Genomic DNA, 14,215 nt, shown 5'->3' with positions numbered 1-14,215 from the left:
ATCCAAAAACTCAGCTGATTAAAGCAATGAGTGGCTGAGCTATACAGATCAGAAAGGTTCAAGTTTGTGCAAAATTAATTATCTAAATCATGCTGGCAGTACGAAATGCACAACTAAAGGGCTACACTGCTCCTGGATTATTCAGAGGAAAATGATCCTGGGTTCCCACACCTTATCAAAGTGACCTCGATGTACATCTGGATATCTTTGCTGCAACCCTGTGATCAAATAACCGTCTGCACTCGGTGGATGGAGAATTTCCCCAGGCAGAAGAAAGCAGGTTTGTCTGCATGTGCAGAATTAAGTATCCTAAAACTGACATGGGTCAGGAGACTGACATCATCCCACCCTCTTCTGAGTTTCTGCAAGGCAGAACTGAAGGCATGTGGGAAACCCCCTTGGGTGTCAGGTAAGCTATTAAGGTAATTAAAGAATTTGTTGACCCTCCATTCTGCACTTCTCAGCCAGAGCACCTTTTTCGCAACATATCAGAAGATCACTAAATAGTGCACAGCAGGAAGAGCTTCTTCAGTGAAAGTGTCAAACTGGGAAGGTTTTGGTCATTTACACTGAAAAGTTCCAGCCATGGCCCTTGAGAGACTGCAGTTCAAATCACTTTACTCAGAAAGTGCTTTCACTGCTTGATTGGTGGTTCCCAGTTTCTTGGAAGGCGTTTCACCTTGCGAATAACCGAACTCACATTCAGCTGCACGTTTCAGCTGCAAGATGTGCTCTCCTGAAGAGGGCTGTGCCAGAGAATGCTGGACAAGTCAGACGATGGAGGTTAGCATCTGAATTTATTACACCACTCATCTTTCACACCCTCTAGAGATCTTGTATCCTCTTTCTGCACTGTCTCCAGGTTGGAAGGAGAATACTCCTGTCCGTGGTCGAACTTACCTCATTGCAGCCTCTCAAATACTACAAGGGACCACAAGGTAAGAGTGAGAGACCTAGGTTCCAGGTCTCCACTCTATTCTTGTGGTTGCTGAAATCATAAAAATCCAAGTGTCAGTGAGCCGACAGAACCCTAGTCATAGTTTCTTTAATTAGAAATCCTTTGACAGAGTGAGGACAGGATTCTCCCCTTTCCGACGCCAAAATCGTATTCGACGAACGGGTGGAGAATCCCTTTTGATGCCGAAATCGGGGGTGGCGCCCACTCCAAAACGGAATAATCGGTGAGTATGCCGCATGCCGTTGGGTCGGCCTCAGGACGTCACCTGAAGGCCCCGTTACTCCACCCCCGATGGGCCAGTTTCCCGACAGCGTGGATCACTTGTGCTCTTGAGGTTTCATCATCCTCGCATGGCACCGTCACGGGTGGGGAGGGGGCTGGGGGGGTACTGGTGTGGGGCGGTCCGGGGTGACGAGGGGGATTACAGGCCGGGTCCGCGCACGGCCGTTGTCATATTGCACAGCATGACCATAGAACTGGCAATTCTCCAGCCGTTTCTGTCGGGAATGCCAGGGGTTTTATGTGGCGCGGCTGCTGGCCCCACCGGGCGGCACACCGGTGCGGGGGCACCGCCGACCTTTTCATCGTAAAACTAGACACTTCCTCCGGACATAGCCTCAAAATCGGAGAATCCAGCCCTGGATCTGTCAGCCCACCTACCTTCCCTGATTGTTCAGGGAAACCAGAGTGGGATGCTAATGTGTAGCTTTGGGAACTCCCAACCATTAGGGAATCAAGAGCCTGACTCCCAAATAGTCCCACTATTCAGACAGGGTTTAAGTGCAGAAGATCTCAGCCATAGTTATGCAATGGTCAATTGGCAACTCCTCTGGAAGACATACCCCAGCCAGCAAGGAATCAATGATTTCAGTAGAAAGATAAAAAAAACTGGTGGAAAACCAAAAGTGAGAAAAAAATTAAAATTATCTTCTCGGTTTAACCCCAACTGCTTTGAGATTTATAGCAGCTACTCTACAAGTAACTGGACAATCCCATGCTAATATCAAAGCTTTTGGGGCAGCACGGTAGCATTGTGGATATCACAATTGCCTCACAGCTCCAGGGTCCCAGGTTTGATTCTGGCTTGGGTCACTGTCTGTGTGGAGTCTTCACATCCTCCCCGTGTGTGCGTGGGTTTCCTCCGGGTGCTCTGGTTTCCTCCCACAGTCCAAAGATGTGCAGGTTAGGTGGATTGGCCATGATAAATTGCCATTGGTGTCCAAAATTGCCCTTAGTGTTGGGTGGGGTTACTGGGTTATGGGGATAGGGTGGAGGTGTTGACCTTGGGTAGGGTGCTCTTTCCAAGAGCCGGTGCAGGCTCGATGTGCTGAATGGCCTCCTTCTGCACTGTAAATTCTATGAACTTTTATCTTATAATTTTGTCCGGTTTGCTTGATCCAGAGAAATTGGTCAGTCGTTATATTGGCTGGTGTTCGTCATTTGGGAGACTAAGTGTTGTCGCTGGGACTGAATTGTGTGGGATTTGTGTTCCCAGTGGGTCGCTATTCGAGTAGCAATTCAGGAACCATTGCCACCAGCGTCTGATTCACTGAGGCCGGCATTGGTACTGGAGAGCCTGTCAAGCTGGAGCTGCTTATAAGCACTCCACTCCACACACACACTCCTTCCAGCCAAGAAGATGGCACAGAGGAGACCAGCCCCGAGGTTCTCCGAGGCGGATCTCGATTGAATGCTGAATGCGATAGAGGAGTGGAGGGATACCCTTTTCACCAGGGTGAGCAGCAGTCTCAAGTCCACCATCCTGAACCGGGCCTGGGAGGAGTTGGCAGAGGCAGTGAGTGCTAGCTGCCTCACCGGAATGATCCACATGTAATGCAAGAAGAAGATGAACAACCTCCTTATGGCAGCTCGGGTGTGTCCCCACCTCTGTTCCGCAGACATCACTCCTGTTCCTCTCCCCCCCCCCCCCCCACTCCCATAGAGGCCGAGGCCAACCAAAGCCCACCTGCCTGCATCTCCCTTACATCCTGCCATGCATCAAACCCCAACACCTGTGTTGTTCTATTTGGTCAGGTGCCTTGCACACACATGCCACCAGTTGCAGGCCCCCAATGTAACTCGTCGCCATGTGCTCACCATGTCCTTTATCTGTCCCCGAGGACAAGGCAGCCCATAATCAAAGAGAGCAAGAGAAAACCAGCAGGGGCATAGTGGACCTCAGAGCACAGACCCCCCATAGAGCAGAGGGCACTGGAGTCAGCCGGAGAGTGCGATGAGAGGGTTATCTCCATGGCGGAGGTGGCCATGCAGCAATCAAGTGAGCCTCTAATGCAAAATTATGTCCCTGTAGCAAAGGGGTTGCCCCTCCCCCACAGACCACTTCTTCCTGAGATCTCACCAGGTCTCTTGCCTTTTTTCTTGTGGGGTCACCATCAGACCAGGCCGTGCTGTCCAGTGTACCTCGCCCCTAGCCAGATCCCCAGCACAGAAGTCATCGGTTTCTTGTCACTGCTGTCACCTGAACCCTCCACCATTGCAGAGACTATCACCTCGGTGGGGAATTTTAGTGGTGAGGATCCTGGGTCGCCTTCTGGTGTCCACATCAGGTGGAGGTTGGGACTCCTGAGGGAACGGGTGCCAGGAGGGCTGTGTGATCCCAGGAAAGAGCTGCAGTCCAGACAAGTATTGCACTTCTGGAAAGTATGATCTCGTGACTGGTACAGATGCAGACACAGAGCCAGGATTTACAGGAGGGGTTGTCAACAACTTTCCAGTGTCTGCAGGTGCAGCTGAAGGAGTCCAACCACCTTCAGATGCAGGCGATTATGCCGACAATCCGTGGTACACAAGCCAACACTGAACGGGTGGCCTTGGGTCAAGAAGTCAGGGCCATGGATCAAGACGTCTTAAGGCCTGGGGCACACTCTGTAGTTGTGGCGGAAGCGCTGGCCAGGGGAGCCCAGACACAGGCGGACACGTTTCGTGCCCACATGGATGTTGATGCAGCGCTGCAGAGCTTGGCCCAATCACAAAGGGTCAGGGCTGAGGGCATCAAGAGAATTGGTCAGGTGCTGGCTGACCTGGGCCAGTCACAGAGGGACAGATCAGAGGTGCAGAGGTTCATGACACAGTCTCAAAGGGACATGACCAAGGCAATGAGGGACATGACTCACTTGCTGAGGGTGTGTCCCAGTCTCAGTGTTCCATGTTTGAGGGCATCAAGATCCTGGTGCAGATAAGGGCCGGCCACCAGGACTGGAGGTACTAGAACACTTCAGCGCTTCTAACTCCCCCCCCCCCCCTCCCCCCCCCCCCCCCAACCACCCACCTGACACTGGCGTATCTCATGGTCAGCGGGCAGAATAAGGTGACACATCGTTACCTGTGACACCTCAAAGTCAGCCATACATGTCCAGGCCCTCCAAAGGACGGTCGCCAAAAAGATCTCCGGTTAGAGGGCGAGTAAAGCAGCAGGCAGCCTCCATGTCTGATGTGCTCTCCGGGTTACCTAGTGGGAGCAGTAGGCCAACTATGATAAGAAAGTTAGATACCAGTTAAGTTGGCATGGGTTCAACACATAGGTGAGAGTCATGTCCATGGGATGATAGTGACTTGCTGTGACATGAGTTCTGGTGTTCCTCATCTTTTGACAAAGTTTGACTCCTGCTTTAGGATCACATTCACTATCCGCCTGGGTGGTCCCTGCATGTATGCTGGCCATTCCATCTCACAAGCCTGAATATCGTTTGAGCGAATTGGGTTGGGGGGTGTGAGGGGTATGGTGATGTTGAGCATTGACGGGTTATTCACTAGTTAAGCCTCATACTTCTGCTCCTATTCCATGCCACCTCTCCAAGGGTGACCCCAGGTGGAACGTTCAAGTGTCCTGGGGGCCCTGCCATACCACCACCCATACTACACCCAGCCCAGCCCTTAACAACCTTCAGACAGAGGATTGTTGCCTTTCACACTACACCCCTGTCCCCATCAGTGAGTGGCACCAGGCCTGTGATGTGGCGAGCCTCTATTCTCACCACCCATCCCTGTCAACAGTGGTCGGTGGCTGCCACCATCCATGTCAGCGATTGGCTCTGTGACCCCTGCTTAGCTGCAGTGTGATGTGTGTCCACGTAGGTTGTTCCAACCAGTCCGGGGACAGGATGGATGGGAGCAGGAGCGCGGTGGGCAGGCAGGGCTTGGAGACAGCTGGTGGTCCTGAGGTGTGTGTGACATCCGCCTGAGAGGGGCGGAGCATGGTGGAAGGGTGGAGCATACTGTGTCCAACCTGCTAATTACATTTAAGTACATGAAAAATGTCGGTTTTGCATGCCCCCACTGGCACGGGGCGCGCACCTAAGTTTCGCTGCCAGGAAAGGACCGGAGCATGGCACCCCAATAGGCACCGAGTGTAAACCTCAATTTGCACATGGCGCCCGACTCTCCGCCCGATCGCGATTCGTGTACCCAGCCTCGCGAGGTGGAGAATCTAGCCCACTGTTCCCACTCTCCCTGCTGAGAACAGCTAACATAGCACAGACTGTGAATAGAATTTGGATACGCCAGCAAAATGCAGCACTGTTATTGTTTCAGTCATTGAACTCGAGCTCAAACCACATTTTAGTTAATTCAGTTTATGTGAAGTTGTGATATGTATTCAGATCTCTCCAAGCAAATGATTTATGACTTGGTTTTTCCAAAATATAACCTGCAGTAGGAAAGCGAAATCATTTTCAAACAATATTTTTAAATTCCTTCGGCACCCTACCAACCTATCTTGTGTGAATTGATTTATGTGTTTCATGCTTCTTCTTTTTAAAAACAAATTAAACCGTGCTTTTGTGTCAGTTGGATCAGATACTGGTGTTGGTATTTGGAATTCTGTGTGAAACACCCACAGGGAGCAGGAGATAATTTACAATAACGACCACAAAGGCTCAGGAGGGGATGTTAACTCATTCATACACCATCTACTTATAATCAAACTGTATGGTTTTTGAGAGTGATGATCTGGCAGTGATCTGTGCGGACATTCCACACATTACAGTATGCGATCAATATGTGGGAGTTTGTGATTTACAAGCATGACAGTCTAACTGCCATGAATTCTGCTGTCTGCTTTGGCCAATCCTGGCTAGAAGTAGATTAATCCTGAATCACCCACACATTGTCAATATAAAAGAGTCATGAAACCTTTGCCTCTCTCTTACTGTCATACTCGCAAATTAAGTCCCCTGTTTGCTCTTTCCCGATCGTGACCCAGTGAGGGTCTCAAGTTCCAACATGTTCACATTCAGTGTGAATATAAATGATGTGCGGATGCCGGTGTTGGACTGAGGTGGGCACAGTAAGAAGTCTTACAACACCAGGTTCAATTCCAACAGGTTGATTTGGAGTCACTAGCTTTCGGAGCTTCATCACGATGAAGGAGCTGCGCTCCGAAAGCTAGTGACTCCAAACAAATATGAATGAGTTATTGTGCAGTTCCCATTCTGTCCTTCCGCCCCTTTCTTTTTCCATTTAGACCATCTCTTCTCTCTCTTTTCTCTCCTTCCATCCATTTTGAATCCAATTAGAATTGCCATTCTAATTTATGAAACTCGATGATCATAACAATCTCTGCGTTACTCTTGTCCTATCATCTGGATATATCTGATGTGAACTTCAGTAGGTTGCTGGAGATTTCCTTTATTCTTTATGTCTTTCCATCCTTGCAGTGCTTTACCAATTATCTGGCCAGAATTGTATGTTGCTTGGGCAGGCGTGGCCCGACCTGGGAGTGTGTGAAATCGCTGGAAAAGATGGGGACCCTCACCCCGCTGTCATCATGCATTCGTCCAATATTTCGGTTGGCGGGCGTCCGTGAGAGTTGGACACATGACGGCTGACAATCAAGCAGACATTTTGGGCCATTAAAGAGCCAATTAAATGCAATATTACTGTCTGCTTTTATGTTTGGCCGGCGGGCTGCTTGTTAGGCAGCCTTTACATTTTAGCTGCAACCTCGATCCAGGGCATGATAAACTGCCAGGACTCAAATACAATTTTGGAAAGGTGACTGGGGACTTGAGATTTGTGTTTGACTGTGCTGCCTAAATACTTGTTGCATAGTTTTTGAGTCATGATCTATTTATCATGGCTCAGCCCTGAGGGAGCACAGTAGAAAAGCCAGCCCGCACATTCCCTTTTCTTGGCACCCACCCTCTTCATGCCTTCCCTGGCACCGCTCAACCTTTCACAGAAGCACATTTCACGCTCGCTGCCTGTTAACTGGCCAGCCAGACGGAAATTCTGCTCTGAGGCCAACCACGGCCCAGAACGTCTCTCATGCCTGTTTCTGGAACCGCTGAGTGTGCGTGCCCAAAAATGACAAAAGCCATATATCACCAACCTTGTGACCTGTTCTGTATACAATATGCCTGATTGAGGGAAAGCTTGAAAGTCTAATGTCATTATGATTCACTCAAAGGATATTTGCTGCCCTAATGTAGTCATACTCACGGAATCATACCTCAAAAATAATGCACTATCAGCTGCTGAATCAGTCCTTATTGAACACCACTTGGGGGAAGCACTGAGGGTGGGAAGGGCACCCACTGTTTTCTAGGTAGGGATTTCAATGTCCGAGACTGCAGCAGGTGGTGATATAATGGTCTTCGTATTAATGATATCCTTCATTGTGTTGTGTGACACTGCTATTTGATAGATTTCAAACAGATCCAGCAATCATGAAGTACTGTGGACCATCAGCAGCAGCAGAACTGTACTCAACCACAAGATGTAACTTCATGGTCCGGCATGTCCGCACTCTACCATTACCGCCAAGCCAGGTGTCATGTGAGAGCACCTTTAAGAAATGAATGTTTATCAAATGGCTGCAGTGATGTCAGAGTGTGGGTGGAGCTGGGCAGTCTGTCTTTCACTTTAGTTTCTGAGCAAGCAGCTACAGTGTGTTTAGTTTTGTTTTGCAGATTGGCAGCTGCATCCAGCAAAACCAGGTGTAATTCTGATTTCTTTCTGCATGAAAGGAATGCCTTCAAATCATTTGTTAATTCAAAAGTGATAACTGCTCTCAGTAGAGAATTTAAACCAGATGTCTATGTTAACGAGGGTATTTGTCTTATGGATATTGCAAGGAAAGATTAAGGGTTACTTATAGAATAGTGAATCTGTGGGAATGATTGGTGTTGATAGTTGTTAAGATGTTTACTGTGGGTTTATAAAGTGTTAACTGGTTTCATAAATAAACATTGTTTTAATTTAAGAGTGCTTTAGCTCTCTGTTGCACCACACCTGTAAAGTAGACCCGTGTGCTCCCCATAACCACAATCTATTAAAAGTTGTGGGTCAGGTGAACTCCATGATACACTTTGGGGTTCTCTAAACCCTGGCCCATAACAAAGGGAAAAGTATACAAAGTGGGAGACTAGAGGGTTGGAAAATCTTTAGGGGGCAACAGAAAGCTACTGAAAAAGCTATAAAGAAGAGGAGTAAAATAGATTATGAGATTAAATTTGCTCAGAATATAAAAACAGATAGTAAAACTTTCTACAAATATATAAAACAAAAAAGAGTGACTAAGGTAAATATTGGTCCTTTAGAAGATGAGAAGGGAGATTTAATAATGGGGGATGAGTAAATGGCTGAGGAACTGAACAGGTTTTTTGGTTCGGTCTTCACAATGGAAGACATAGATAACATGCCAGTGACTGATGGAAATGAGGCTATGATATGTGAGGACCTTGAGATGATTGTTATCACTAAAGAGGTAGTGATGTTTCTGGAACATACCTCTCCATTCACCCGAGGAAGGAGCAGTGCTCCGAAAGCTCGTGTTTGAAACAAACCTGTTGGACTTTAACCTGGTGTTGTAAGACTTCTTACTGTGCTTATCCCAGTCCAACGCCGGCAGCTCCACATCAAGGTAGTGATGGGCAAGCTAATGGGGCTAAAGGTAGACAAATCTCCTGGCCCTGATGGAATGCATCCCAGGGTATTAAAAGAGATGGTTAGGGAAATTGCAAATGCACTTGTGATAATTTACCAAAATTCACTAGACTCTGGGATGGTCCCAGCGGTTTGGAAATTAGAAAACATGACACCGCTGTTTAAAAAAGGAGGTAGGCAGAAAGCGGGTAATTATAGGCCAGTTAGCTTAACTTCGGTAGCAGGGAAAATGCTGGAATCTGTCATCAAGGAAGAAATAGCAAGGCATCTGGATGGAAATTATCCCATTGGACAAACGCAGTATGGGTTCATAAAGGGCAGGTCATGCCTAACTAATTTAGTGGAATTTTTTGAGGACATTACCAATGCAGTAGATAACGGGGAGCCAGTGGATGTTGTATATCTAGATTTCCAGAAAACTTTTGACCAGGTGCCGCACATAAGATAAAGATGCATGGCATTAAGGGTAAAGTAGTAGCATGGATAGAAGATTGGTTAATTCACAGAAAGCAAAAAGTAGGGATTAATGGGTGTTTCTCTGGTTGGCAATCAGTAGCTAGCGGTGTCCCTCGGGGATCAGTGTTGGGCCGACAATTGTTCACAGTTTACATAGATGATTTGGAGTTGGGGACCAAGTGCAATGTGTCTAAGTTTGCAGACGACACTAATATGAGTGGTAAAGTGAAAAGTGCAGAGGATACTGAAAGTCTGCAGAGGTTATTTGGATAGTTGAAGTGAATGGGCTAGCGTCTGGCAGATGGAATACAATGTTGACAAATGTGAAGTTAACCATTTTGGTATGAATAACAGCATAAGGGATTATTATTTAAATGATAAAATATTAAAACGTGCTACTGTGCAGAGGGACCTGGGTGTCCTTGTGCATGAGTCGTAAAAAAGTTGGTTTACAGGTGCAACAGGTGATTAAGAAGCCGAACCGAGTTTTGTCATTCATTGCTCGAGGGATAGAGTTTAAGACTGGGGAGGTTATGCTGCAACTATATCAGGTGTTAGTGCGACCACACCCGGAGTATTGTGTTCAGTTTTGGTCTCCTTACCTGAGAAAGGTCATACGGGCGCTGGAGGGTGTGCAGAGGAGATTCACTAGGTTAATCCCAGAGTTGAGGGGGTTCGATTATGAGGAGAGATTGAGTAGACTGGGACTGTACTTGTTGGAATTTAGAAGGATGCGGGTGGATCTTATAGAAACATATAAAATTATGATGGGATCAGATAGGATAGATGTGGGCAGGTTGTTTCCACTGGCGAGTGGAAGCAGAACTAGGGGGCATAGCTACAAAATAAGGTTGAAGTAGATTTAGGACTGAGCTTGGGAGGAACTTCTTCACCCAAAGGGTTGTGAATCTTGTAATTCCCTGCCCAGTGAAGCAGTTGAGGCTCCTTCATTAAATGTTCTCAAGATAAAGATAGATAGTTTTTTGAAGAATAAAGGGTTATGAAGTTTGGGTGGGAAAGTGGAGCTGAGTCCACAAAAGATCAACCATGATCTTATTGAATGGCAGAGCAGGTTCGAACGGCCAGATGGCCTACTCCTGTTCCGAGTTCTTATGTACAATAAGTAAGGATCTGTGGAAGAAAATAGAGGCCTTTGAAGTGTGGATGTTAAGATGTATGCTAAAGATTCCATATGCAGACCATAAACCAAATGACGAGATGCTTGAAATAGCAAGAGCAAAAAGAAGTTTAAAAAGTGACATTCAGAAAAGAAAATGTAATTGTTTCAACCATTTGATCAGAGTTGAAAAGATTCAGCAATCTCTTCTGGAGGGCAAAGTGGAGAGCAGCAGAAAGAAGGGCCAACCTAGACGTAGCTGGATGATGGATGTCACAGAGTGGTTGAAGACGAGCTATAGTGGATGTGTGCGGATGGTGTGAGCAGACGAACGTGACACAGCATGACAGCAGATCCCCTGGCAGGAGTAACTATAAGCAGCAGCAGCAGCATTGTAACAGTCCTTTAGCCTATTTTGTGTTGAAAATACATGTCTATGTGACGCTTTTCCAAGATCATCGTAAGTTTCTCCAGTCATTGGAGGCTGAAATTAAAATATGGAAACTTAATATTCTCCATATTTTAGTGACTTAAAGCCATTATAATAGAAAAGGTGACAAACGGAATAGTGCAGATGGGCTTTAGATTGGTTTCACAGGTTGGCACAACATCGAGTGCCGAAGGGCCAGTACTGTGCTGTAATGTTCTATATAAAACTAAAATACTATACATAACGTGTAGATTTTCAGCAGAAGTTCAGGAGAAATATGTGACTGAAAAAAAAATAATGATTTAATATGTTTTGAATTGACTACCTCCAAAAGGTTTGGATGAAATCTGTTCAACGGCATTCAGACAAATGAACAGTTTCAGACAATCTTGGTGCAGGTTTGCTCACTGATCAACCAAACTATTACAATTGTTATTTTTCTACCATGATCATCACCTTCAATCAACTTCTTGCAAACTTTTATGCAGATTATATATTTCCCATAGTTATGCCCGTTACAACTGGCCACCAAATCAAAATACTGCGGAGCTGGAAATACAAAATAAACACTGAAAATGCTGGAAATACTCAGTTGGTCAGGCAGTAGCCTAATAGAGAGAAAAACACTGTTTCAAGGTGATGACCCTCTGCCACACCTAAGTGAGTATTTCCAGTATTTTCTCATTTTACTGCAAAACTGATCAAATTGGTCAAACACTAGTATTAGGCTTACTCTGATCAGAGTTGAGCTGAGATACTTGCAAAGAAATCAAAGACAAACTTGTCCATTCAGTAAAACTGTAGACTCTCTCCTCTTTGCATAGTGATGGTTCAGTGCTTTGATTCTGCATCTGGCCTTCCCCTATGTTACGAGTGATGGACTTGCCGTGTGACTCACACTGTGTCCTTCTCTCTCCCATGCCTTCAATCGTCCCATCCCGTTCCACCTCCTCACCCTGCAGAGAATGATCAGCCCTCCTTGGTATGGTTTGATAGAGGAAAGTTTTATTTGACTTTTGATGGTGAGTAATGATCAATTTACATGAATTTGTTCCTGTTTTTTTCCTCTGCTCTGGCCTTGCTGCCTCTGATCCTGTATGTTGACCATTCCTAAGTATTATTTGATAATGTTTCTGTTCTGCTCACCGCGCCCACTTATGATTTTCCTGATTGCACACTGTCTAAAGCTTAGATGTTCAATTATTTTCTGTGAAATACTTATTCCTGTTCTTATTCCACAAGTAAATCACAATAAATGTTGCTCATACAATTGTTCTGCAGCTACAAATCTATCGATTGAACGTTCTAATATGCCTATTTTTAAAGTAAAGTCAATGTGACGGACTGTATGCCAATTTTAAATTTACCGGTAACTGTTTTTAAACAAGTTTCCCATTCCCTCCATTTGGGTCGGAAATGATTATTATATTTTTGAAATAAAATTGCTTAACCCAATGATGATGTCATTCTTAGACCTGTGTACTCGATGCAAGCTCCAAACCCGCCCTGCAGGAACACATCAGGAAATTGCAGGAGCAATCATGATAGTCACTAAATCATGGGAGCATCTGTTCTGTTCTAAAACGCACTCAGAAAATTGGTCAGATAGATTAGGATATTGATTAGAAATAATATTCACCATAATAATACTAAACTGCAGGAAAATCCAATATCCACAATAGGTTACTCCTATCTTCTCCCTCTTCCTGTAGTGCACTCTCAGGGTGATAGTTGCCTTTGGGTGCCTCACCCAAGTGGATATTATTTATGCTGGAACACAGATTTTGTATACTGCCACATAATATGATCCCTGGGACTATCATAAATGAGCTCAATTCTGTCCACACATATCCATGATCTGGAGATGCTGGCGTTGGACTGGGGTGAGCACAGTAAGAAGTCTTACAACAACAGGTTAAAGTCCAACAGGTTTGTTTCAAACACTAGCATTGCTCCTTCCTCAGGTGAACACATATCCACACATAGGTACACATGCATGTACACACATGCTTTCTAGGAACCAGATAAAGATCCGGAATGGGAGTCTAGTCCTATTTATTTATTTATTTTTAAATCTGTCCCTTAACACTCTGGATGCCAAACTGTACCCAGATTTCTATTCTAACTGAGATCAATCAGGGGCAGGTTTAGCATAGTGGGCTAAATCGCTGGTTTGTAATGCAGACACAGCCAGCCGCGGGTTCAATTCCCGTACCAGCCTCCCCGAACAGGTGCCGGAATGTGGCGACTAGGGGCTTTTCACAGTAACTTCATTGAAGACTACTTGTGACAATAAGCGATTATTATTATTATTAAATAAGTTGGCTCTGAGTCTTCATGATCTGTATGGCTCAGATCTAACCAATTAAACTAGTGACAGCACATAACATTATCTTGCACATAGCATCCAATCAGTTTGCCAGACTTTCAATGCCCTCCCTACAACAAAAGAAAAGAAAATAGTATTTGTTTTGTCAATAGATTGATTGTTATGGTGACCCGTGCTGAATTATATATTTGATTATGGAGGAATCAGCAAAAATTACCAAGGCAAGAGCCACAATTAACTTGTTCGTACACAGATTGTTCTTCCAAATAGAATTCGTTTTATAAGATTAGAAAATGTGTAATTATAGAATACACAAGATAAAACAGATGAATAACCTAAACAAAATCACAGACTTAAGTTAATATTCTGAAAGCTAATAAGATTATAAAAATACAGTACTTGAATTTGAAGATATTTTGCCTCTTTTTCACACAACAATCGTGAAGTTATTAATGAGAGTGAAAGGGCATATAGTATTATATGTGCTTACAGTTTCCATAGTAACCCCCAATACTAATAGAGTGTATGGAAATTGTGGTGAATTAATCAGATACTAGAGACTACACTATATGATTGCATAATCTCTGTGATCCCAGGAGATCTTATTATGAAGTATGTTTAGAGTGGTGGTGAAGTTTTTTAATCTGTAGAATGGATTTGGGGTATCAGCTCAGGAAAAACGATATAATTTTAAGCTGACAAGTGGAAACAGGCTCTCGGAGACCCACAAGCCTTGTGTAAAAGGTGGAGAGTTATATTTCTCCCCTCCATTGCCAAAGATTCTACTGAGAACAAAACATCTCTCCAGTACGTGGTCTGACTTTGCATTAGTCCAGGGAGAAAATATTAGCAATATTCAACCAACAGGTCATCGTACTTAAGTCCTCACCGTACACACCCCGACACTTTCTTTCCAGTGGAGTTACCAGGGAGACCTGACTGATTTCCTTTTGTACTGCATTCGACCAAATACAATGACTACAGTCTTTAAATTCAGTATTGATCAAAAATTAGATAGGA

General features: G+C 45.1%; 1 protein-coding gene across 6 annotated transcripts in view; it reads left to right on the top strand.

Annotated features, from left to right (window-relative positions):
- sgip1a (SH3GL interacting endocytic adaptor 1a) overlaps window positions 1-14,215 on the top strand; it is a 282,072-nt gene that overhangs the window by 228,017 nt on the left and 39,840 nt on the right. For 5 of the 6 annotated variants that reach the window (XR_005460343.1, XM_038794456.1, XM_038794455.1 and 2 more), the window contains one exon: window positions 11,829-11,888. The exons of the other annotated variant lie outside the window; for it this stretch is intronic. Coding sequence is in view for 4 of the 5 variants with exons in the window: in XM_038794456.1 (XP_038650384.1) it covers window positions 11,829-11,888 (60 nt within the window). In the remaining variant the exon portion in view is untranslated. The remainder of the gene's footprint in view (window positions 1-11,828; window positions 11,889-14,215) is intronic. 6 annotated transcript variants of the gene reach the window in all.

This window comes from Scyliorhinus canicula, chromosome 4 (assembly GCF_902713615.1).
Source record: "Scyliorhinus canicula chromosome 4, sScyCan1.1, whole genome shotgun sequence".
Classification (NCBI taxonomy): Eukaryota; Metazoa; Chordata; class Chondrichthyes; order Carcharhiniformes; family Scyliorhinidae; genus Scyliorhinus; species Scyliorhinus canicula.
This window is presented reverse-complemented; position numbering and strand designations above follow the sequence as displayed.